This window comes from Callorhinus ursinus, unplaced genomic scaffold, assembly GCF_003265705.2.
Source record: "Callorhinus ursinus isolate GAN/ISIS: 27379988/994484 unplaced genomic scaffold, GSC_fseal_2.0 scaffold1, whole genome shotgun sequence".
NCBI classification, from domain to species: Eukaryota; Metazoa; Chordata; class Mammalia; order Carnivora; family Otariidae; genus Callorhinus; species Callorhinus ursinus.
In genome coordinates this window covers 39671411-39697641 of record NW_027397063.1, presented here as the reverse complement: position 1 = coordinate 39697641, position 26231 = coordinate 39671411, and the positions used below count along the sequence as shown (strand labels likewise).

The 26231-nt window shown below is 39.8% G+C and overlaps 1 protein-coding gene across 10 annotated transcripts in view; it reads left to right on the top strand.

Annotated features, from left to right (window-relative positions):
* The first annotated feature begins 11140 nt into the window (after positions 1-11140).
* The window catches only part of ABI3BP (ABI family member 3 binding protein), a 238011-nt gene continuing 222920 nt past the window's right edge, over positions 11141-26231 (top strand). For all 10 annotated transcript variants that reach the window (XM_073892683.1, XM_073892688.1, XM_073892686.1 and 7 more), the window contains exon 1: positions 11141-11297. In XM_073892683.1, the coding sequence (XP_073748784.1) occupies positions 11219-11297 (79 nt within the window). In that variant the 5' untranslated portion in view covers positions 11141-11218. The remainder of the gene's footprint in view (positions 11298-26231) is intronic.

Here is a 26231-nt window from a genome sequence, read left to right as displayed (position 1 = left end):
TATGCCAAAAATAAGGGTAATTACTATGAAGGGATAAAATATGACTCTAAAAATGAAAAATAAAAAATGTTTTTTTAAAAAAGGGATTGATAAGATGTTGGTTGAAAAAGGGAAAAAGAAAAATTCAAAAAAAAAACCAGTTAAAAAATTAATTTTGATGAACTAATGAATCATGGTAAAAAAAAGCCATGAATTCTATGTGCAGTATTCCCCTAGCGCTGGAGTTCTCCCATTCTCCTTGATGGGTAAACTTGGTCTTGGCTTGCTGGCTGTTCGCGCTGATCTTCTGGGGGAGGGGCCTGTTGCCATGGTTCCCAAATATCTTTGCCTGAGGCTGAATTGCCCTGCCCTTGTAGGTCTGGTTTAAGCAAGCTGCTCGGGTTTGCTCTCAGGAGTTTTAGTTCTCTGCAAGCTCTGGTACAGCTTTGGAGGACCAGGGCAAAAATGGTGGCCTCCCAATCTCCACCCGGAGGAGCTGAGAAGTTGGGGCCCACTCCTCAGTGCGCCCCCAGAGAAAAGCAGTCATTCCCGTGTCCCCGGTTCCCCGCACTCCGTGCTCACCCGGCCTGTGACTGAGCGTTTGTATCTCTGGCCCCCGACCCCATGTGGAGTCTCCAAACCCAGCAGATCCCTGCGGTGTGCTCCCGCGCCCCTCCTCCCGGGGGGAGAAGGGGGAGTCTCCCCGGCTCTGCTGCTTGTTGGGTCCCTGCCGGAGGAGCAGTGGCCCGACTGGGCCGCGGATCACAGTTTATGGCAACCCCGAGCTGAGAGCCCGCGCCTCGGCTCCGTCTCTGCAGCCGGCTTCCCCGCTCCGATACCTGGGAGCTCTGCTGCACTCAGGACCCCCAGTCTTTCTGTGACCCCGAGGGTACTGTGACCACACTATCCCGCGAGGGTTCCACCCCCTGCTTAGCCACTGGAGCGACGTCCCTCAGCGGAGCCGACTTCTAAAAGTTCCGATTTTGTGCTCCGCGGCTCTATCACTTGCCAGAAGCGGCTGACGGAGGACCCCTCCCCCGCCGTCTATCCTCCCGAATATCGCCTCAGATTCCCTTCTCTGCACGTCCTACCTTCCAGTAAGTGGTCGCTTCTCTGTTCAGAGAGTTTTTGCTACTCTCCTCTTCAATCTCCTGTTGAGTTCGTAGGTGTTCAGAATGGTTTGATCCCTATTCAGCTGAATTACTGAGACCAGACGAAATCCAGGTCTCCTACTCCTCCGCCATCTTGCTCCGCCCTGAAAATGTGACCATTTGAATAATAGTTTCATTTAATGACCCAGTCTTTGGTAGCAAATTAAGTGCTTAGAAAAGGAACTTTCAGAGAATTTGGTTAAATCTTTTCTATACACTTCACATCTTTTGATTGGTGTCTTTGCTGAAGAGCAGGCCTATATCGTGGAATACTCTTCATTAAATGTTGTGTCCATATAATTCCAGCTGCAATAATTACAACAAGAACAACAACCATAGCACCAATAGCCAATAGTAACTGAGGGCTTGCCCTGGGTCAGGCACTGTTCTAAGCATTTTACGTATATTAAACCATTTACTCCTCACAATAACCCTATAAGGTAGAGACTGCTATGCCTATTTATAGAATAAATTTAAGCACAAAGAGGTGCAAAGATCAAATTATCTGGCCAGACATGGCTTAAATAATACATTGTTGTTTATTTACTGTATAACTTCTCTGTAACAAATCCATAGATAGAGCATTCCAGGATTGGTCCTAAGGTCAACAGCATAAGGGCCCTAGGTGAGTTTTTTCAGGCTTTTCTAGGTCCTTCTCCTACGGCCACAAGTTGGCTGCCATACCTCTAAGCATTCCTTTCTCATTTGATAACAATTGATTTAATAATTAATAATAGTAATAGTAACAATATAATAAAGCAGGAAAAGGGAGTAGGAAAGAGCCATCTTCTTGTGAGTTTCTTTTTATCAGAGAAATGAATCATTGCTGTAAGCACTTTGGCAAAATCCCCTTAATTTATGGTCCAGAACTGGGGCGTCTGGGTGGCTCAGTCAGTTGAGCATCCAACTCTTGATTTCTGCTCAGGTCATGATCTCAGAGTTGTGGAATTGAGCCCCAAGTTGTGCTCCCCACTCAGCGGGGAGTCTGCTTGAGGATTATCTCCTTCTGCCCCTTCCCCCACTTGCACACATGTTCTCTCTCTCTCTAAAATAAATAAATGAATCTTTAAAAAAAATTTATGGGCCAGAACTTATTCACATGAGCCTCCCAAGGTATCTTCTGTGATGGGAGGCAAGTGGCGTGAGAGAGAAAGAAGTACAAAGAACGGTTGTTGGGTTAGCAACCAACAATGGCTGGACCACTTTAATATGTGTACTGCCAGAAACCCAAGATTACATTCTCTCAGTGATGGTTTCCTGACACTTTAGGAGCTGGAAATTTGTAGATGAAATTCCTTTGTCCTTTGTTACTTTCTGTTTCTTTTCTTTGTCCTTTGTTACTTTCTCAGTTTGAAAACTTCCTATATTAGTTGAAGTTTAATAACAAAGAATAATAAAAGCATGCTATATTTATTTTGAAAAGAGAAACAAAGGATCAGAAGAGAGTGATCCATTCATTCAGTCTTTCATTCATTAATTAAATGACAATTCAAAATATGAATGTTGGTCATTGTCCATGAGTAGAGTTTGATGCTAGCTAACATGGTCAAGCTCAGTGCTGTGCTACAGAACTGCAATGATAGAAATCTTTCACATCTGGGTTGTCTGATATGTCTGATAACCAGTAGCCACATATGACAGCATTTGAAATGTGGCTAGAATGATTGAGGAACTGAATTTTTAGCTTTAATTAATTTAAATTTAAATAGCCACATATGGCTAATGGCCACCATATTAACAGTGTAAGTACAGAGCAAGGAAATATTTTCTTTTCATTTTCTTGTTTCTGTTTATTCTTTCATTAGAGACATTATTACATGATGTAATTCTCAACCTCAATTTTCAATATCCTTTAAGTATTTAATTATTACATCATATTATTATTTTTTTCCTTAACCTCAAACACAATTGTTTTTAAGCTGGAATAGAGATAGAGATTAGAAAATTAGAGTGTCACAAAGTCAAAACACAGAACATCACAAATTAAAATTTCGTGTACTTTTGTCCTTATCAGTGATTGTTACTTTAAATACTCAAATTATTCAACCATTAAAAGCTGTCACTTTCTGTTTTTTTAATTTAATTTTATTATGTATGTTATGTTAATCACCATATACTATGTCATTAGTTTTTGATGTAGTGATCCACGATTCATTGTTTGCATATAACACCCAGTGCTCCATGCAGTACGGGCCCTCCTTAATACCCATCACCGGGCTAGCCCATCCCCCCACCCCCTCCCCTCTAACACCCTCAGTTTGTTTCTCAGAGTCCATAGTCTCTCATGGTTCATCTCTCCCTTCAATTCCCCCCCCTTCATTTTTCCCTTCCTTCTCCTAATGTCCTCCATGCTATTCCTTATGTTCCACAAATAAGTGAAACCATATGATAATTGACTTTCTCTGCTTGACTTATTTCACTTAGCATCATCTCCTCCAGTCCCATCCACATTGTTGCAAAAGTTGGCTATTCATCCTTTCTGATGGCTGAGTAATATTCCATTGTATATATGGACCACATCTTCTTTATCCATTCATCTGTCGATGGACATCTTGGCTCCTTCCACAGTTTGGCTATTGTGGACATCGCTGCTATGAACATTGGGGTGCATATGGCCCTTCTTTTCACTACATCTGTGTCTTTGGGGTAAATACCCACTACTGCAATTGCTGGGTCAAGGGGTAGCTCTATTTTTAATTTTTTGAGGAACCTCCACACTGTTTTCCAAAGTGGCTGTACCAACTTGCATTCTCACCAACAGTGTAAGAGGGTTCCCCTTTCTCCACAACCTCTCCAACAAAACAAAGAGGCAACCCACAGAATGAGAGAAGATATTTGCAAATGACACTAGAGATAAAGGGCTGGTATCCAAGATCTATAAAGAACTTCTCAAACTCAACACCCAAAAAATAAATAATCAAGTCAAAAAACGGGCAGAGGACATGAACAGACACTTCTCCAAAGAAGAGATACAAGTGGCTAATGGACACATGAAAAAATGTTCATCATCACTTGCCATCAGGGAAATTCTAATCAAAACCACATTGAGATACCACCTTACACCAGTTAGAATGGCAAAAATTGACAAGGCAAGAAGCTGTCACTTTCTAAGAACAATTTATTATTCTCAGTTAGCCTCATTCCCTACCTCTTTCCTTTTCATATTGGGATTTATTTTTCTAATTGAACTTGAAATGTGTCCTTTCCTTCATATTATTGTTCTGCACTTTATTTCAGTGGGTAGCTATAGCCAGAAGGGCCCACAAATATCTATCCTGTTAGGGAGAAGTGCCTTCAAATTTGTTTCAAAAAGTTCCTTTTTATTTCCTTATTTCTTTTTATTCTCTCATTAGAGACATTATTACATGATGTAATTCTCAACCTCAGTTTTACAATATAACAAAGCATTGGATGTCCTCTGCTTGCAGTCTGGTTGTCACACCCAAAACCAATGCAAACAATGCTGGCAAGTGTCCAGAGAAGTGTCACTTCCATTAAATAATAAACTGAAAAGATCTGGGATCTATTGTTTAAGAGATTATGATCATGACTATTCCATCCCAGGCTTTATAACATATCAGGCCTTCCATATACCACATTCAATAAAGTGTAGAAGTCAGCCTGCTGGCAAAATCTCCTGTCTAGGGTATGTCCCAGGACCACTAGCCTCTGACTTGTCCCATCTCCTGCCACCCCCTGACATTCCCCATGCTCTCTTGGACTCCCTGATGCTATACTCTAACTTTCAGGACCCACTTCTGACACATTCTCTGGTTTAAAATTCCTTCTCTGGTTTTGGCCATTATCAAAAAGACAAGAAACCAAAAAAAATTGTCAGTGAGGATGTAGAGAAAAGAGAGCCCTTGTATACTATTGTTGGGAATGTAAATTGATGCAACTAATGAGGAAAACAGTATGGAGGTTCCTCAAAAAATTAAAAATAGAAATTCCATATGATACAGTAATTCCACTACTGGGTATTTGCCCCCCCCAATAAAAAACACTAATTAGAAAAGAATTATGCACCTCTATATTTATTGCAGAATTATTTACAATTGCTAAAATATGGAAGCAACCCAAGTGTTCATCGATAGTTGAAAGGATAAAAAAGATGTGTATATATACAATGGAATATTAGTCAACCATAAAAAGAATAAGATCTTGCTATTTGTGACATGGATAGACATAGAAGGTATTATGCTAAGTGAAATAAGTCAAAGAAAGACAAATACTGTATGATTTCTTTGATATGTGGAATCTAAAAAACAAAACAAACAAAACACCAGACTCTTAAAAAACAGAGAAGAAACTAGTGGTTGCCAGAGGGCAGGTGTGTGGAGGGATGGATGAATTGGTAAAGGGGATTAAGAGGTACAAACTTCCAGTTATAAAATAAATAAGTCACGGAGATGAAAAATATGTCAATGATACTGTAATAATATCTTTGGTGATGGATGGTGACTACACTTATCATGGTAAGCCTTGAATAATGTATAGAACTGTCAAATCCCTATGTTATGTACCTGAAACTAATATATGTCCACTATATTTCAAAAACAAAAAAGTAGAATTTAGACAAAACAAGGAAGGCAAACCTTAATAGAAAGAAAGGATTCTTTATATTCTTTTGTAAATACAAGTTGCTTTTTTAAAAAAGATTTTATTTATTTATTCGTCAGAGAGAGCGAGAGAGCACAAGTGGGGGGGGGCGGGTGGCAGGCAGAGAGAGAAGCAGGCTCCCTGCTGAGCAAGGAGTGTGATGCGGGACTTGATCCCAGGACCCTGGGATCATGATCTGAGCCAAAGGCAGACACTTAACCGACTGAGCCACCCAGGTGTCCCAAATACAAGTTGCTTATTACCTCAAGATTGTGAAGCCAAAAATCTAGATGTCTAGATGCCTTTAGACAGACTGAAAAATGACCTACAAACTTAGGCATTTAAGGAGCAGTACTTCCCTCTGATATAAAGAGCATCATGGAAGAGAACTTTACGCTCTGGTCAAATGTACCCCCAATGGAACAGGATATTTGTACAATTGAATCATGGGTATCATTCAGCCAGTAATTATAGAAACAACATTTGGGCTAAAAATATGGAATATTGGGGTACCTCTTTCAAATATGAGTCATAATAAAATGTTATTTTTATTATTATCCCATAGAAAGCCACAGCATACCTTTGCATATTATTAATTGTAGATATATAAGCCTTTTAAAATGTCCTAGCACAGGACCTTAAGAAGGAGAGACTACAAACTGTGAACTGATAGGTAAAATGACTGCACTGAGTTTACGTCCAAGATTAGAAAGATTTATGAGTTTTCGTGGAAAGCTCATTTGAAACAATGGAATTAATATTGAATGCTTCAAAATCCAAATGTGAAATGACTGAAAAATCTGACATGTGTTTAGTGTAGTGTTCTGGATTTCCTCCTGTCTTTTGTCTACTTTGCAAAGAGAAAATATATATAAAGAGGTGATGCTATATGATCATTGGACCAGAATTCCATCAGGGTTTACTGTTGTGTGAAAAAGAAAGCAGAGAACAAGTTCCCAGATTCTCACTTCACATATTTTGATATATACTTTTGACACAACTCTTGTGTGTCGAGTTTGTATATCCCTCACTAGGTTCCAAAACAACAATGAAAGCAATTTATGAAATCACATAAATTAAGATTCCAAGTAAGATAAGCAACAAATAAGGGTGGGATGAAAAACAAAGCCAGGAATGATGCCAAAACATGCACACCACAAAGACCTATACACTTAGTATGGGTGGGGGACACATTTGGCCCTGGTTTTCTATCCGTCAACACAGTAAGAAAAACCTGGTTACAATGTCACAAAATAAATACAGTTGCCCAGGAAAAAAACTAGTCTTTTTTTTTTTTACATAAAGAACAGAATTTTTCCCCCAGAGTTGTAATAAAGAGGATACTCTATGATTTAATAAGCAATGTCTAACAATGCTCTTACTATGCACAGCAGAAAGTTTCATTGTTGATTCTTACAGTAGACTTGAATGTTGATCATGGCATTATACCAAAGTTTATCTAAAAAGGTATTTTGGAGTGTGCCAATCTTATTGTCAAGAATTGTGAAGGGTTGAGATTTTACCCTATGTGCACACTAGCATGCATGGTTCACTAATGCTGGCAGGAGACACCAGACTCCAGGGTCAAAGACAAAGGACAGTTTATTTACTCACAGCAATAGCATTAGCCTGAATATCACGTTTGTTCCCATTCTAGGAGCTCAGATTCCCAAAGGGCAATGCAAAGAGGTATGGGTGATACCTACACATGCCGCAGAAACCCTGAGCTTAGGGAACTTGGCTCTTTGCTAATAGGATATGAGCAAGTGTTCCCTTTTTGCCCCAGAGGGAAGACATTACCTTTTATTCTATGGGACAGTAAACAAACTTCTATCTTCCAAGCCTGTTTCCTATATAAACATCTTTGGAAAGATAGTCTGGAGCACAGGAAATCAGTACCTTCGCTTATAAGATACACAGAAACATGAGGGTCCCTTGGAGAATTGTCCCCCGACAACTGTGCATTCCAAGGCATAGTCTAACTTTCTCTAGCTTGATCCCTTTAGATTATTTGGAGGAATTGATGGATTCTGTTTCATTTGACACTCATCATACTGTATCCTTATTATATTCTAGGCACTGGCTACAGTGATAAACAAACAGAATTGGTTCATCCCTTCACAGAACATAGAGAAAATACAAATATATTTTATGTGTTTTTCCAGCAGTTATTCCTAAATGTCCTCTCAACAAGGATTTTTTTTTTTTTTTGGTAATAGATTTTATTTTTGTAGAGTAGATTTAAGATCACAGCAAAATTGAGTGGAATGTGCAGAGATTTCTCATATACCTACCGCACACAGGCAGAGATATACCATATACCCTTTGCCCTCCTCATTACCAACATCCCACACCGGAGTTTGTTACAAATCAGTTACATTTGTCACAATTGATGGGCTCACACTGATACATCATTATCATCAGGAAATTGTATTTGACATCAGTGTTTACTCTTGGTGTTGTATATTCTGTGGGTTTGAACAAATGTATAAAAAAAGGCTTTCCACGAATATTGGTGACAATTCAATATTCTACAATCTCACAAGTAATGGAGTTTCACATTTTTTTTAAAGATTTTATTTATTTATTTGAGAGAGAGAGAGCACGAGCAGGGGGCAGAGGGAGAAGCAGGCTGCCCGTGGAGCAGGGAGCCCGATGCAGGGCTCGATCCCAGGACCCTGGGATCATGACCTGAGCCGAAGGCAGATGCTTAACTGACTGAGCCACCTAGGCGCCCCGTGGAGCTTCACATTTTTATATTTACAGATAAATACAGACACAAGTGCCTGCAGAGGCATTTGAACCAGGGCTTAATGTCAGCATTCTTCTGTGACAACTGAGAAACCTAACAGAGATGCACAAAGTACTCCACAGACATTATCTGATATCACCTATTGTCAGAGGGTAATTCTTTCTTCAAAATGGCCTTAACTCTCCACTGATTACATGACCATGGCCCTGAAGTTTTATCTCATGTAACAAGGCACTTCGTGTTCTTCTGGAGCATTTGTGCCTCTTCTTTAGGTGGGGACTCTGTCATAACTGAAAACTTCCTGTTCTCTGAGAAGGTGAATCATGGTCCGTTTCTTTGGGATGTTTCTCCTCCCTGGTCTGAGAAGACCTCTAATACTTTAACATCTGCATTGAATGCTCCTTGTCTTACTAGCTAAGTTAGTGCAGCCATCTTTTTCTGACAAAATAATTGGCGATTGCCCTCTATTTAATTATTCCCCAGTCAGTTCCAGACTGCAAATACTGATTGCTAACGTCGATCGGACTTAGCCTGCGGGCCAAGTAGAAGCTGACTCTTGAATTCCATTACTTAACCCTGGGACCGGCCCCTCACACTGTTGGGAGAACCAGCCTTCTCAATATTTCTGCTGGGGTTTTTCTTTCCCCCCTCTCAGAAAACCTGTTATTTCCTGCTAGCACAGTGGTCTCACTGGCTTAACTTGATGGCACTGGCATATAGAAGCCGAGACCGCCGTGCCAGCTGGATGAACGTCCAAACTTGGGTTTGCGAGAGCTGCCTAGCCAAGTAAAAAATTAGAGATGAAAAAGACCTGTTAAATAACCCAATCCCTTCCGTAGCCGGTGCCAGAGCATTCCTCTGGTGAGAGCTTAGACCTGGCCGGCTCCAAATGACTTTAACAATGTGCCTTCTCACGCTTTTTTTGGAAGATGGGGCTGTCTCTTCAATTTTTCTTTTGGTAACTTTTTTGACTAGAATTTTTTTAGACCAGCATACCACTTCCCACTTAGTGTTATGGTTCAGCTACAGCAAACCCATGAAACGAGCTATTTTCAGAGTCAATGTAAATGTTTGGATGACATTTCAAGTACTTTATTAACCCAGTCATTCCCGTAGTGTGTCTAGATTGTGGGAGAGGGAGAGAGGACCTGTGTGGGCTTTAGAGACAGACAAGTGCAGTTAGAATCATAGTTCTCCTTAATTGGGGGTTTGTTATTATCATGATTGTTGTTTTCAGTATCTGGCCTTTATTAAATGCTTTCTGTATGCCAGGTGCTATGGTAAGTACTGTCCCAAAGTCCTTCCTGCTAGCAAATTTATGAAATTGGTACTATCATCTCTGGTTTAGAATGGAAAGTTTAGCAGTTAAGAGTGGAGGCTCTGGAGTTAAATTGCCAGATTAAAATGCCAGCTCAGTTGCTGATGAGCACTGTGACCTCAAGCCTTTCACTTAACCTCTCTATGCCCCGTTTCTCCATCTGGAAAATGTGGGTGATGACCATGCCTGCTAGATTATTTTGGGGAAGAAATGGGTTAATAAATGTGAATTAATCAGATCAGTGCCTCGCAAGGAGCAAGCCCTTGAATTTACACAATGTTGATGAGAGGTAGATGGAGAAATTTGCTCAAAGTCACAGAGCATCCAGATTTATTTTTTTTTTTAAAGATTTTATTTATTTATTTGACAGAGAGAGACACAGCGAGAGAGGAAACACAAGCAGGGGGAATGGGAAAGGAAGAAGCAGGCTTTCCGCCGAGCAGGGAGCCCGATGTGGGACTCAATCCCAGGACCCTGGGATCATGACCTGAGCAGAAGGCAGACGCTTAACGACTGAGCCATCCAGGCGCCCAGAGCATCCAGATTTAAACTGCAGTCAGTTCTATTCCAGAGCCCACCCAAATGATTAACCATCAGAATACCCTAGTGTGGCCAGGAGACTTTACCTCTCTGAGCCTCAGTTTTTCTCACTGGTAAAATGGGAATAATGCTGTATCTCCTTTATGGCTGCTGTGAAGATTAAAATGCAATCATATAGGTAAGGGCACTATTCCAGAGCCCAGCCCAGAGCTGGGGATCAATTAATAATAGCGATTTCTCCATTTCTACATCCAGATCTCTAGAATATATGTATGTATGTATCTGTGTGTGTATATACGCTTATATATATATGCCTGTTATGTATAATGAGTTGCTATGTAAAATGACTTACTCTTTAAAGTTTCTCATGATATTGGAACTTCGGAATGGCTCAAAGTGTACTTTTACGAGTTTACTCCCATTTAAAAGAAGAATTGGATTGTTTTACTAGATAATTAAAAACAGTTTCCTTCTTAATAAGGTCTTACTCTGTTCCGATGGTTTGGGGTATGCCTTTTCTGGATTTTTAAAAGGAGTAAATCGAATGGTTAAGAATTGCCTAAATACTTTTTCTTTCACAAATATAGATTGACCAAAATTTCAATTTTTATATCACAGAGAGAAGAGACAGTTACAACATAGCAGACAGAAATGTGATGGTATGTTTTTGCTGTTGTGCCTTTTTTTTTTTTTTTTTTTTTTTGGTGTGTGTGGGAAAGGGTGTGATGTCATTTTGTCTCCACCCCCTGTGAGTAAGCCCACAGCAGAGCTAAGTGCAGCCGCCCGCCTCTGTCACTGGGAGACAGTCCACTTAAATGCAGTTCCAGGGTTGCAGGACGCCCACCAGCATCACTCCCCGTGCGAGGTGGCAAATACAACATGCTCTCCAGCTTGGGGTGTCTACTTCTCTGTGGAAGTATTGCACTAGCCCTGGGAAATGCACAGAAATTGCCAAAAGGCAAGTAGCTCTGCTGTTTTGTGTTTTAAAAATAATTTTTTAAGAGATACTAGTTTTTAAATGTTGATATTAAATGTGATCTACTTTACCAGATTGGGGGAGGGGAATACAGTTCTTCTGTGGAGAGTCAAAAGTTCAGATGTGTGAAGGAGTGCTTAAACTTTTACTTTTTTTTCCCCCTCTGTTACTTAGTTTTCAATTGAATCTCTTTAATGCAAAAATGAAGACCAACTTCTTAGGTTTCACAGCTGTTCACAGTAGCTTGAATGCTATAGATTCAAACTATTGTATTTGTATATTGAGTCATATGTAGATGGGTATGGCAGTCTATTAAAAAGACTCGTTTGGTGTTTTTATTGCCCTTCCCAGAGACTAAACCAGTACTGGCTTGAGGTTTAAAAGAAGCTAATTCTGAAACTTTGGATGGTGTAAACCTCACGCGTACTTGCTAACTTGGGGGTTGAGGGACGCTAGGCAGGGCACACCAAGGTAGGGTCATGTGCTAATTTGTAGACCCTTCTCTCCAGGGGAGTTTGGAAGCGGGTTTGATCTGCTGGACTGGACACTCCCCCTTTTCCTGGCTAAATTGCTCTCATTTTAGTGTTGGTATTTTGTTTACAAATGCCATCAAAAGAAAATTAAACATTCTAAATTTAGACCCTAAAAATCTTTTGCGCCTATCAGCACCACCACAAGAGCTTGCCTCTCTCCTATCTTTGAACATAAACATTGCATGTACTTTTTTGTTTGTCTGCAGAGGCACTTTCTAAGCCAACTCCAGGTCAGTGAAGGCTTTTTATGGCTGCAGACTGTTGTAGTCAGCAGGGTTATGAAAAACAGGCTGAACTTACTATACAGTTATGATGGAAAATATTAGAAGTAATGCAGAGCCACAGGCTTGTCAAAAACCTGGTGTGCACAGAATCAGAAAGAAAGGTTGTTAGTGTCAGAATATCCAAAAGATCCTTCCTAGGTCCTCCCTTTGGATAGTTTGTTCCAAAATCATCTTGTCCCAAGTGAAAACTGTTCTCTCCTCAGTGTGGTGAAACTTGAATCTAGAATGTGAGGGCTGGAGGATTCAGCTAGTTGATATTTCGCTTGGTGATGTAAAAAGCAATAAAAGGGGCTGAGTAAACCTTCTTAACTCTCATCAGATAATTATGCAGAAATAAATAAATAAATAAACAAACAAGCAAATAAATAAATACAAACACATACTATTAGACCTTTTTCTTCTATTAAGAAGTTTGTTTCTTGATCAAGGTGAAAGTGTTTAAGTAAATCATTTAGGAGGCACAAGCATTTAGAATTAATTGTTCCTCCTGCTGAAATATTTAACAAGGACACATCATTTGAGAGAAAATGGGTTTTCTCAGGCTCAGTACCTACAGATGGTTTTATTTTACCTCATATTCACTGTGTAGGGATGATAGCCATAATTTTGTTACTGCAGGCTTCTGCAAATTCCAAATGCTTTAATTATCATGTTGCAATCACTGGATACAAATCTCTTGACACAGTTTTCCTTTATTTGTTGTGGTTAAAAGAAAAGTTGCCCAAAATGGCCACAAAACTTTGTCTAGTTCTTTGCACTTTAATTTGAAGAATTTTCATCCAGGTTTTCTTTGTAATTTTAAGAAATATCTGTAGCTTTGTTGTTAAAAAGCCCTGTCAAATTAGAATAATTATATTATAAAATAATTGGCAGTCCCCTTGTCTCTGGTGCTATGTTTTTCTTTATAATGGAAGCTACTAAGGAAATTTCTTTTAGCTGAAGTCACCTTTCTCAAACTGTGTTCCTAGAATAGGTGTACTGACCTCAAAAGGGGGTTGGGCAGGCATATGCTCTCCACCCATAACTTCAGGAGTGTTCGTGCTTTGTCGTCTTTTGGGGAGTCCCAACAGATGTGAGAATTTCACAACGTCTGAGAATTACTCAGTAAAAAAACCTGCCCAACATTTTTAACCCATTGTTTCTCAAACTCATTTGACTAAGAATCCTTTCTCTAGTGAAATAGCTCTAATATCTTACTGGGGGCTTGTCTTTCACAGGACACCTTTGGGGAAATGCTGAGCTAAACAAGAACAAGGTGGGGAGGGGAATAAAAGGGGTTTCTATTCTTTTCCTTCCCACTTTAGAGTTAGTTTTATATCATCTGTGATTTAAGAAGAGGATAGGATTTTGCAGCTGGACAGGACATTAGTGGTTGAGTGGTTGCCAGACCTTTTGATTTATGAACTAGTAAAAAGACAGATATACTTTCACTATTAGGGTTCCATTATAGAGGACATACTTGAATTGTGTGAGGATGTTCAAAGAGGAAACAAAATCCCCATTGTTCATCAAAGCAAGCCATTTTAACATATTTATAAAATAAATGAATTTATACAAATAAGTCTATTGTTTTTATTTTTCTCTTTTCACCATGAACTAATGAAAATTTCATCACAGGCCACTATTTGGGAGCCACTGTCCTAGCTTAACTATTTATTTTACAAATGAAGACACCCAAAGGCAGGAGGGTTAGTAACTTTCCCCCATCGATGGCGGAACCAGGACTGGATTCCAGTCAGAAATTCATGTCCTGCCCTGTGAGCAGGCTTCTCTACCCCAGACCTTACGAGTTACATTATGCAGTGTATGTGTGAATGCTACCCTTCTCGTGAATACAATTTTTCCTGCAAATATCATATCCATTATCTTAATCTTCACATTTTCCCAAGAACATATCCTATACACACATACACAAATTACTATATTTATATATCTGTAAAGTTGTCACATGTAGTTGATATATATATATATATATACATATATATATAGTTGGCTATTTATAAGAAAAATTATTTGTTAAATAAGATATCATTTTTCCCTTGCCTTATGCCTATTTGCATACCTAGCCACATACTTTGTTATAGAAAATAAGATTTTGGGAGTCTTTCTTACTTTTCAAAAGCTTAGAGTAAAGTTAGAAACTCTTACTAATGGATCTCTTCTCCTCTCTACCAGTTAATGAGTATGTGTTTTGGCAAATCATTTACCTTGGCTAAGCCTCATTTTTCTCATCTTCAAAAGGGGAATAATGATAATTATCTCATAGTGTTTTAGAATTAAATGAGATGAGATATAATGTTAATTGGGTCATAGAAAAATGGATCAATATTTAAAAATATGTACACTGTAATTTGTGATCTTGTGTCCAAACTGACAGATCTCTTGAAGGGCAATAAATGTAGGTGTCATGTTCTTGGCAGAAAGGTGGGGCAAAGGAGTTGAGTGTTGCTCTACAGACAATGAGAGAAGACATCTCCTGGACTCCAGCCTGACTGTCATCAACCAATGTTTGATTGTCAAGATCAAACATTGCTCTTATCTGTGGAAAGCTGCACTTTTGCCTCAGGATCAGCTTTCCCTGGGTGTTGGTAAGGCCTCACAGAGCTTCCTGGAGAGATCGCCTTGTACTTGTCTTTCAGGAAGAGAATTAAAGCCATAACATACAGGCCCTGAGAAGAATCACCACATTGTTTTACACTTTTGAAAGCCCCTGTGCTCCAGCTACCTCTTGGAATCTTTATTCTTGGCACCACAGAACTTTTCTTCCCTCATTGCATACCAGGCTAAGATAAAAACCACAGAGAACAATACGTAGTGAAGGAAGCCAACAAAAGCTCATAGTGGGACATGAGGGGCTTGACATACCTCTCTGCAGAAACTCCTGTGTGCGGAAGACCGTGATCAGCCAGCAGGCGAAGGCTACTATTTCTAGCTAACGCTATCAGTCCTGAGGCACGTGTGAGGAAAATCACAGAGGAACATCCAAGATACAAGTGTAATCAGATAGCCTGAAGGCATAAGGCTCTTGGGCGCGACTCTTGGCATGTGGCTGAGCGAGGAGGCTGCTGGCTTTTTGCCTCAGGTTCTTACCTGACAGGGTAGAAGTCACTGATTCCAAGGACAGAAAACAGGGGCGGATGGTAGTAATAACAATAACTCCGTAGTTACTAATAACTCTTCTCAACATTTTTTGAGCTCAGATTGCCTGTGGTAATTCAGGGCTAAATATCTTTAATGTGGAAAATCTAAATTCTCAAAGCTCCCTATTAAGCAGGTATTCTACTATTCTTGTTTTCCAGAGCATAAAATTGTTTTCAGAGTGCTTAAGTGATTTGCCCCAAGTAACACAGTCAGCAAATGGCAAAAGACTATACCCTTAATTTCTGTGTAATATCAGTTCCCTGCTTTATGTGAAGATATGCTAATTTATTCAAGTAACAAATCATATTCCATGTATATGCAGAGCACTGAGGCTAGGAGGGCACAGCTTGGCACCTGTCTTCAAGAAGCTGACCAGTTAATGGAGGAGATGGGGATGTAAAGAAACAATTACAATAGAGTGAGATTATCCTCCAATTTGGGTGAAGCACAAAGAACTTTAAGAACAGCCAGAACGACCCAATCTAGCCTGGAGGGATCAAGATTTAGGAGAGGATAAAGTACTTAAGTAGAGGCCTAGAAGACAAATATGAATTGGGGCAAGCAAGAGGAGGGCTGGGAGGTGAGGGGCCTTCCCAACAGAGGCAGCTGCATGCCCAGACCCCAGGCCACCCCCTGCCCCAGGTGCCTGTGCTCAGCAGGTGTTAAAGTACTCAGAGAAGAAGCCAGGATTGGGAAGTCTGCACAGGATGCAACTGTGTCTTCCTGGTCTCTATCTGCCCTGAACTCCCCAAAATTGACAACAGTGAGGGAGTAGAAGCCTGTCTTTGGACAGGAGGACTCCTATGTCTTGCTCTGTAGACTTTCCCAGACACTTACCTGGGGTCTGGCTCTCGCTCTCCATGGATACCTCCCAATCTCACTTTGATAAAATTTCATGTATCACTCCAGTGGCCTAGTCCGTTTCTCCCAAAGGTGATTGATACTTGCGAGGGACTGGAGAGGATCTCTTTAATCTTAGCGTAGGGATGTTGGGGGGGAAATAGTGCAGAGTGCCAAAGAAGCCTAGTGGGTAGGACTCTGCTTTTAATAAGTGATATATATTTATGTGCTGGTGTCACTGTGGAAGGGTACACTGGGGACAATGGCTCCCCTGCTAAAAGGAAACCAAAAAAGTTTGAAAACCATGGGAGAATTATTTTCACATCTTTGACAGGTCTACAGTTTCTTGGCAGTTTTATTGAAATGTTTGTCTATTCAAGGGTGTTTCTTAAGCGTCTACTAGGTAGAACTGAATGAGATCCAGCCCTTGCTATAAAAGTAACTTATATTAAGGATGTAAAAATTGATTAAATATAATTTGTTTTTATGCTGAGACTATCATGTTTAGAACCCAAGGTTTAAAAATAAAGTTCCTCTGTGTTCATTATACATTCACTGGTTTAGTTTAGTTTTGTAGACGGCTATATCAGACTATGAGACACTAGACAGTAAGGAATCTTAGCTTCTCTCCCTCTTTCAAGGTAATGGGGCACAGGGGAACAATTGAGAATAGAAGAATTTATCTATACTGTGTCACAGAAAAGACAGCTAAAATGTTTTTGTAGGTTCATGTGAGTTGACAGAAAGTTTGTCTAAGACAAAAGTAAGTTGTCTAATAAAGAGAGGGTCATTCAGGAGATGTGACCCACTGGGACACCATCTTCAGAAAGATTTTCCTTTTGCTTGTTTCCTGATTATCATTATAAAAGGAAGAATGTTGAAATATATAAACTTAAAGTGATTTAAGAATACATGTAAAATAAAAATATAAATAGGATACCCAGAGTGAGAGATATTAGAATAGTAAAATAAAAATGTAAAAATAAATAGCATCAGCTAAAGAAGGAACATGCTAAAAATAGAAAAATAAGGGTTTCAATACATACATTCTGTTAAAATCACATTTAAAGAATATGATAATGGGCATCCAGGTGGCTCAGTCGGTTAAGCATCCAACTCTTGGTTTCAGCTGAGGTCGTGATCTCAGGGTCGAGTCCTGCATTGGGCTCCACACTCAACGGGGAGTCTGCTTACCCTCTCTCTCTCTCTCTGCCCCTCTCGCCACTCATGCACTCTTTCTCTCTCAAATAAATAAATAAATAAATATTTTTTAAAAAACCTGTTTAATAAATAAAAAGAATATGATAACAACCGTATTACTCTATAACAGGCATGGTGTTTAATGTTAAGTGTTTAGATAAATTATCTCATTTTGTCCTCATGCCTATGAAAGATATGTTATTATTTCTCCCATTCCACAGATGAGAAACTAAGCTTAAAGAGTTTGTTAGTTATCTGTTGATGCCTAACAAAATACCACAAACTCATCAGCTTAAAATAACCCACATTTATTATCTCACGGTTGCTGTGGGTTAGGAGAATGAGTCTGGCTTAGCTGAGGCTTCTCCTTGGGTGTCTTTCACAGACTGAACAGAGAGTTGGCCAGGGCTGGGACCTCATATGAAGGCTGAACAGAGAGTTGGAAGTTCTTGTGCTTGTTGGTAGAATTGAGTTTCTTGAGGAACACTGGCTGTTGACCAGAGGTCACGTCAGTTTTCTTTGCCACATGGGCCTTTCTATTATGGCTGCTTGCTTCATCAAAGTGTGCAAGCCCAGATGAATCTGCAGGCAAGATGAAAATTATAATCTTACGTAGCCTAATCATGGAAGTGAAAGCCTATCACCTTTTCCATATTCTATTGGTTAGAAGCAACTCATTTCCTGTCATATAAGGTGATTACACCAGAGAATGACTACCAGGAGAAAGGGATTATTGGGGGTTGTCTTAAAGCCTACCCACCACAAAATGGTCGATGGCTGTTAGGGTCATATAGCTAGTAAGTGATATAGTGGAACTATGAATATAGGAAATCTAACTCCAGAGAATATACTGGTTTGAGCATTAGCACCCATCCACTTCCCATAGAATTTAGCCTTTAGTGGCAGATGCCCATTAGGCACACTGCCAGTTTGTCTCCCTACATGGTTAGGGTCAATTCTAGGAAATTGCTGAGAATAGAGATAAGCGCAAAGACTTAAGAGAAATATTGAGGACACAATTTTCTTTCTTTTTTTTTTAAGATTTTATTTATTTGACAGAAAAAGAGGCAGCGAGAGAGGGAACACAAGCAGAGGGAGTGGGAGAGGGAGAAGCAGGCTTCACGCGGAGCAGGGAGCCCGATATGGGGCTCAATCCCAGGACCCTGGGAACATGACCTGAGCCGAAGGCAGACGCCCTATCATCTGAGCCACCCAGGCACCCCCCGAGGACACAATTTTCTGTATGCAAGAATCCAATCAATGCTTAGATTCCTCTGCTGATTTCCTCCGTGGCACATAATATGTGGTCAGTCCCATGTAGAGGGATATGCAAAGTAAATTCTCCCAAATAGAAGCTCTGTTTTTCATTGTAAAAATTAGATGCCACCATCTCTCAAACAGAAAGAGAAAACATAAGACAAAGCAAAAATTTTCTTTAACAAAATAAATAAATATTAAGAAAGTAGCCCCTATTGAGTTGATGACACAGTCCCCATAAAATATGCTTCTGAAGCATCAGTGGGTGGTTTCTCCAGTAAATGGAGGGATTGTTATAAGGTCAAATTAAATCTGCATTTGGAGGAAGAAAGTATAGTTGTATTAGTAGATGTGATGGAGACAACTGGATGAACTAAAGGAGGTTCTTTCAGATCCTTTTTGCTGTTAATAAAACAATTCTTCCATATGCTCTAAGAATCAAAACAAAATTTAGGTTGTACACAGGATATATTCTTAACATATCTAGAACCCTGTAGAATGTTTAATACTAGAGTATCCTATGTGTGTGTTTTTCTCTAGCCCACGGTCTCATCTTGTGTTGGGATTTTCCCAAAGGACTAGGAGGTACATGGTAAGAAGGGTAAACTTCGTGGTTTCCGTCTACTTTGTTGAAATTCTGTGGGCAGGAAGACTGAATCAGGGCTCACTCTGCCACTCATGTTAGCTTGGGATCCCCACCAAGAACCTTCCACAGTGAGAATTTTACAGTGTGTTGTAGGTCCCCTGCTCTAATAAAACCCTGACTTGTATTCCCAGTGATTTTGATAGAAATTTGGGAACATTAAAGCTAGCCTGAGGTTTTTAGTCTCTTTTGGCACCGTCAGCTAATGTTCCTCCCTGTGGAATTCTGAAAAGGAGGTGAAAGATGTGATGCCTTCATAGAAAGTTTATTATTGTTCTCTAGTCACAGACTATACAACTAAAGTCTACACATTAGAAAACCAAACCAAGTCCACCCATTCCAAGCACCTGCCGGTCAGATTAGAAATTAATTTTAGATAAAGTTGAGATCCAGTTCAAGCTTCACTGATGATATAACAATACAATGTTTTCTTTGAAAGTAAGTTTAGCTCTTGGGGCATCTGGGTGGCTTGGTCAGTTGAGCGGCTAACTCTTGCTTTCAGCTCAGGTCATGATCTCAGGGTTGTGAGATCAAGCCCCATGTCCAGGTCTGCACTAAGCATGGAGTCTGCTTGAGATTCTCTCCTGCTGCTGCCCTCCCTCTGCTTCTCTCCCTGCTCATGCTCCCTCTCTCAAAATAAATTAAAAAAAGGTATTTAGCTCTGAGTACAAATACTGTAACATCTATCCTGATAGTTGTAACCCTCGCTGCACATTAGAGTAATTGAAAGTTTTCAAAAGTATCAGCAGAGCTGTGCTTCCCTACTCAGTTATGATTTGATTGGCCTGGGGTGGAAGAGTTTTAAAAATTCCTCAGGTGGTTCCAATACGACCAGAGTTCAGAACCACCGATCTACAGTTTTGAAAATTTATATGTGTAAGTGCTTGATAAATCTTCCTGGATGAGGGCAGAGTAAAATTTAAAAGTTAGAAGTAAAGCATTTTGCTATTGAGGTTTTAACATCAATTCAAAGATGATTTTTATTTTTTTTTTCTGCTTGTTCTAGAATTTTAAAGCCTTATTTGGAAAATTTTTGAGACTCCCTTCTCAAACTACATAGAACAAGGAAATGTTTAAAATTGAGATTAACATTTGTTTTTGCTATTAGAAAATAAGTGCTAATCTCTACTTTTATAAAATCTTAGAAACTAGATCTGAGAAACTACGGTTGATTGTGTTTTTCGGGACTGGACTAAATTTATTCATTCTGTTATTCAATTAGCATTTTTAAAAAAATCAATATTAGGATTACAAAGATGAGTAAGACATTTCCTGCCTTCAAGGAGTTTGAGAAAGTTGTATTTAAAATTTGGCCACAGAAAAGTAATTTTCTTCTAGGTGAAACTGTTGGTGTCTTAATTCTTTATCCTTATTTAGCAAAAATTTGCAAGAGTTATGCTATCCCATTGTGTTGCCATGCACTAGCTTTCAGAGATATATATGTGACAAAAATGAATTAATGTAATATATTAAGAAAAACAAAGCACTCCATGATCCTAGTTAATGCAAAATGAAGTTAAGCAAAGGTACAATGAATTTCCCTATTAGATTAAAGGTCCAAGTTATATAAATCAACTTTGGAAATGGTGATTGTTCATGTTTACCATATACGTTCCAGCTCATCTTTCTGTTTTATGTTAAGGATAATTTGTGAGCACATAGGATGGCTTATAATCTGAAACGTCTTTGAAATGTATTCCACTGGATTTCTAATAAAACAAAGGGTCTCTCCTCTCTGAGTGGAGAATAAACCCTTGCTAGCAAAGCTTGGGGTATTTTGCTTCCGACAAGATGCCCAAACAGTTGAAGATTTCCTTTCTCCTTAAATGCCATTCTTTGATTTTTCCATTCTGATAACTGATAAGAAAACATTTTGGTTTTCCAAGGGCCCTGCTGAGAGTCCGCTGTGCGCGTGTGTGCATGCGAGCCCTAACAGGCCTTCCTTTTCTGAGAGCAGCAGATTCTGTCGTTGAAGGAGGAGTTTGGGGCAGCTGCCAATGTCATGCTGGCAGAGAACTCTGGAATTCAGTCCTGTTACAGATATGCCAGCAGGGGATACAGGTCAGAGTTTTCTTCTCCTTTCCCTTTCCCAGATGGAGTTAAAGCCTCTCTAGGTAGTAAGTGTAGGACAAGGTATCAGATGATCTGAAGAACAGCCCCTCCTTCCCTCTGCGGGCTCATCTTCTTCAAACACCCAGTGATCCTGTTGTCACAGAAAAATTCCCTAATTACTCATATTTTTACCAGAATTAGAAGGAAATGATGCTGGCCATGTTATTCCATTGAGGTTTAGTCTGGAGTTTCATCCTGAATTGAAATGGCAAATACTGGAAAATAGCAACAGGGGCTAGTGGGCAAAGTACAGGAGTAAATGCGAGCCTGGTCAAGTGACCTGACCTTGCTGAAATCAGATCTGCTTCCCTGAGGCAAGGGTATAAGAAAAACAACAGTTCTCTTTTTAGCTTCCACTGATCAATAATAGTAGGGTGGCTTTAACGGTTTGTTGTTGTTGTTGTTGTCTTGGTAGTAACTTTCTTAACCCAAGTAAGAGGGGATGTGAAGGGGATCAGTCAGTTAAACGTCTGCCTTCGGCTCAGGTCATGATCCTGGGATCCTGGAATCTAGTCCTGCCTTGGGCTCCCTGCTCAGGACTTCTCCCCCTACCTGCCACTCCCCCTGTTTCTGGTGTGATCTCTCTCTTAAAAAAAAAAAAAAAAGAAAAGAAAAGAAAAGAAAAGAGGAGATGTGAAGACCAGATGCATTTTTGGAAAATCCTCTAGCCATGGCAGCTAGAGGAAGACCGCCTGGATGCTCTGGTCTCCCAGACCCTTCCTGAAAGGATGCTGAGCTACCAGAGTCCTCCACTGCTGGATGGCAGCGTTTCCTGGGCCTGGGCCTGTAGTGGGTCAGCTGCACAGTGACACAGGGCCTGAGGAGAGGCACCACGGCACTGTGGATTTTTTAAGCATAATTCTTGTCATCAGCATCCTGCTCCTGTTCCTTTGTCCAACACTCTGCAGGGGTTTGGAAGGCCCAGATCAGAGCAGATTTACCTTTTATTGTGAAAGATTTGGGAGCATGATTGTGGTCCTTGGTCAGTTTTATCCCCACATATCCTTGGGATGCAGTTCTGGGTGACTTGAATTTCCCCTGGGTGCTGCTACCCTCTGTCTAGCCGACTCTCAGGCACTGTGCTGGTCTGATCAACCACTTAATGAGATTTTTTCTCCTGCCCTCTTTTTTTTGTTCCCAATATTCCTTTCCTTTCATTCTCCTTCTCTCTCCCTTTTCCTCGTACTACGCTCCTTTCCTCTTTCTCCCTCTGTCAACGCCAAAGGAATCCTCAGAACATTCTGCTGGCTTCCACCCCCAGCCTTTTCTGCTGGCCACTTGGACGCTCATTTTCACCTCACAGCTGACTCTATTTGTTCAGATACAGCAGGAATCATCCTTTTGGAAGACAATGCACACTTCATAATTTTTTTGAGGGGACAGTGGGTGTTTCTGTGTCATGCTAAATGTTCCACCCGACTGAAAGTATGGTTTCCCACTCATTTATCTTGGCACCAGCAAGCTTGCAAAAAACACAGATTTACATTCATCTGATAAACTCTGTGCCTATCAGGTTGGACAAACCATAACTGTATATTAACACCACAGTTCATTCTTAAATGGTTTTAAAGAAGGCCTAAGTTATTACATCTCTTGAATTATGGCAACAACCAATGCATGATAAAAGCCAGATACCACGGTGGTATTTTGTAAGGTCACTTTTCTATTTATTCCTGGATTTTTGTTCCTTTGTAGTTGTTGGGGTTTAATGTTTTGAAGAACTTGAAGAAAACTTTGCTGTTTTGCAGGGGCTCGTTGAGTTAGAGGTTAAGTTCATAACCATGTTTCTCTTCATTTCACTGGTAGCCAACAGTTCCTTGAAACCCGAGTTTTTGTCTCAAATGTCCCCATAAAATGAGATCCCCAAATTGGCAACTGGATCACAGTTGCAGGCATTTAATGCCATTTCAATGTGCCAGTCTCCCTCTTTGGTCTCTGTTTCTCTGGCTCCCCCTTTGCTTTGCTATACTCAACAGATGCCTTCCAAATCTTTCTCTCTTTCCAGGCTCCTCTTTTCCGCTTTCATGTCTTTTTCAAGTTTTAACCCTTGTGCTGGAAGAACTCCAGTTTCTCTGTCACAGAAACTTTATATATTCTATTGGCTTCTAGACCTTTTCAACCATGACCTACAGTAATAATGACTAGTGAAAAAATATATATAAAATTCGGTTTCCAGGTTCAGGTGTGGGTGCTTACACATGTGTGCCATGCTGCATTATTGTGCTGGTTCTCCTTGAGATGCTAACCAAAAACCAATAAATATGAAATAGATGAAAGACCTAGAAATGGGTTAAACTTGGTGTGGTGCACCACTGATTTTTGATTGATTAACATACCAGTATTACTGTGGTTTAGGTTTTGCTCTTATATGGAACCATCTAGTTGAAAAATCTTTATGAACAGTCTTTCACTGGAGCAAGTGATTATTTTTTTAATCCTGTTTTGGAAAACAGTAACTCAAATTTTAAATATTGATATTACAACTCAATCTCCAGAAAGACTGATAAAAATATCCAGAAGTCACTTAAGGAAGTAACAATACTTCATACTCCTGGTTAGTCAAAATTCCTTCTCCACATGCTCTTGGCAAGAAATCTCATTTTCACAATTTTTCACCAACGTGTCAGTGCTTTTTCAAATACTTTCAGGTGCCTTTTTCAGCTCTTTACAAAGAACACAATTTAATTTTATAATCCACTAAATTTGTCAGCTGAATTGCATTATATGACACTTGTTCTTAATCGGCCATTCATTCTAAGCATCTGTTTTCACTTATGTCAGAAAATTAAGACAACAAGTATTTACTGTAGCGTTTTCCAAAGTCGTCATAACCCATGCTCACATGTCATCTGTAAGGTTTTGTGGTATCCCAGAAACATCCATTTCAAACATTCTTTTTCATGGCCAGAGTTTCATAGGCCACAAAGGGACCACAGGCGTTAACACTAAATAAACTTCCTGTAAATTATATTATCAAATAATTTAAAAGGCATTAAAGGATAAGCATTAGCAAAGGCAAGATCTTTTTAGGGATATTTCTTTCTAGGCACTTTCTTATTTTGTGAGAGTGTTTGTTTCTTCCTTTTTTTTTTTAAGGGGGAGACCATGTACCTCCATTTAACTGCTTTGAAACTAAAGTCTCTCTCCCACTTACTCTTCCTCCTTTATGGTACTTGCATCCTATATCCATCCACAAGCTCTGGTTGTGGAAGATGTGAATAGGAAAATAAACCTATGAATTTTGTTTTATTGAGACACAGCTGTTTAACAAACCTGGGGATAATAATTCTCAGACTATACTGAAGAGCAAGGAATCACTAAGAGCAGTGGTTTTCAAGCCTGAATGAGTATCAGAATCATCTGGAGGGCTTATTAAACCTCAGCGTGCTGGACACCATCCCCAGAGTTTCTGACTCAGTGGATCAGAGGTGAAGTGGCCCAGAGAATCTGCATTTCTCACAAGTTTCCAGGTGCCGCTGGTGCCACTGGCCCTGGGACCACATTTTTGCAAACCACTGACTTAGTCAATCTCTTAAGTATACAGAGCCCTACCTTCCCCATCCCCTCCCTTCATGCCCACTACCCCTTACTACACTCACACAAGATTCTGATTTAGTAGGTCTAATAATTTGCATGTTTAGCAACTATCACTGCTGATTCTGGTGAGATTAATTGTGTATAGAGAAATAATAGTGATCTTTTTATATAATCAACACCAAGTACTGAGACACTAATTCAAAGAAAGTGGTTAAGAGCAACTTAGCTAGCTTATTATAGCTCTATAAACTTGGAGAACCCATGGTTTCCATTGTTCAGTATAGGATGCAGGTCTGCAGAAAAAAAATTAGCTTGAGACAGTAAGTTCACCACTAGTTCTTGTGATGAACTTCTGTCTCCCTTTATACCTAGAAACCACCTTTTTCCATACCTGGCTGGAGCTTTGAGCAGCATTCACCATTAATGTAACCTTGTTTGGTAATGAGTAATGTTTAAAACTGGGGCTTCAAAGTTTTTGGTGACATGAGATACTAGTGAGAGTCATTCGCTTGTGTATATATCTATCTATCTATCTATCTCAAAGTTAATGCTTAATATTAGCCCTCTTTGATCTCTGTTAAGAGCCATATGTCTAAACAGATGCCTTTTATTAGGTTAGAATTAGGATGTATCAGGTAAGTGGCTAGAAGGATTACCTCTGTGCATAGAACATGCAGAAAGGGCTTTGAGATGGTTCTGAAAAATCTCAAACTTCACAACTAAGATGTGAACACAGTTTGTTTTAGGCTCTTGGTTTTGTTGTGGTGCAAAAAATTTAAATGTGGGAGTATAGTATTCAAATGACTGACCCTCAGTGGTCTTCCTCTTCTGGTATTCATGCCTTTGTAGAGTCCCTTTGCATACTGAAACATGGCTGGCCTATTGTCCATTAGCATACAGAGGAAGTGAAATGAAGATGTGTGACTTCTGAGGCTAGGTAATAAAAGACATTGCAGTTCACATCTTGCTCTTGATCTTGGATCATTCAAACTGGAGAAGCCTTGTGGAGAGGACCACATGAGAAACTGAGACTTCTTTCTCCTCATAGCCAGCACTGATTTGCTAGCCATATGAATGCACCATTTTCGAAGTGCATCCTCCAGCCCCAGTCAAGCCTTCAGATGACTGCAGCTCTGGTCAATATCTTGACTGCATCTCATAGAGATTCTGAATTCTAACTACCTAGTCAAACTGTCTCCAAGTTCCTTCCTGACCCACAGCAACTGTGTCGATAATAAATGTTTATTGTTGAAGTCTCTAAGCTTTGGGTTAATTTATTATGTAGCAATAGATAATTAATACAGAGAGTACCTTTTTACTGTAATTTAAAGGATGATTTAAGTGGAGTAAAAATAGAATGAGAAACACA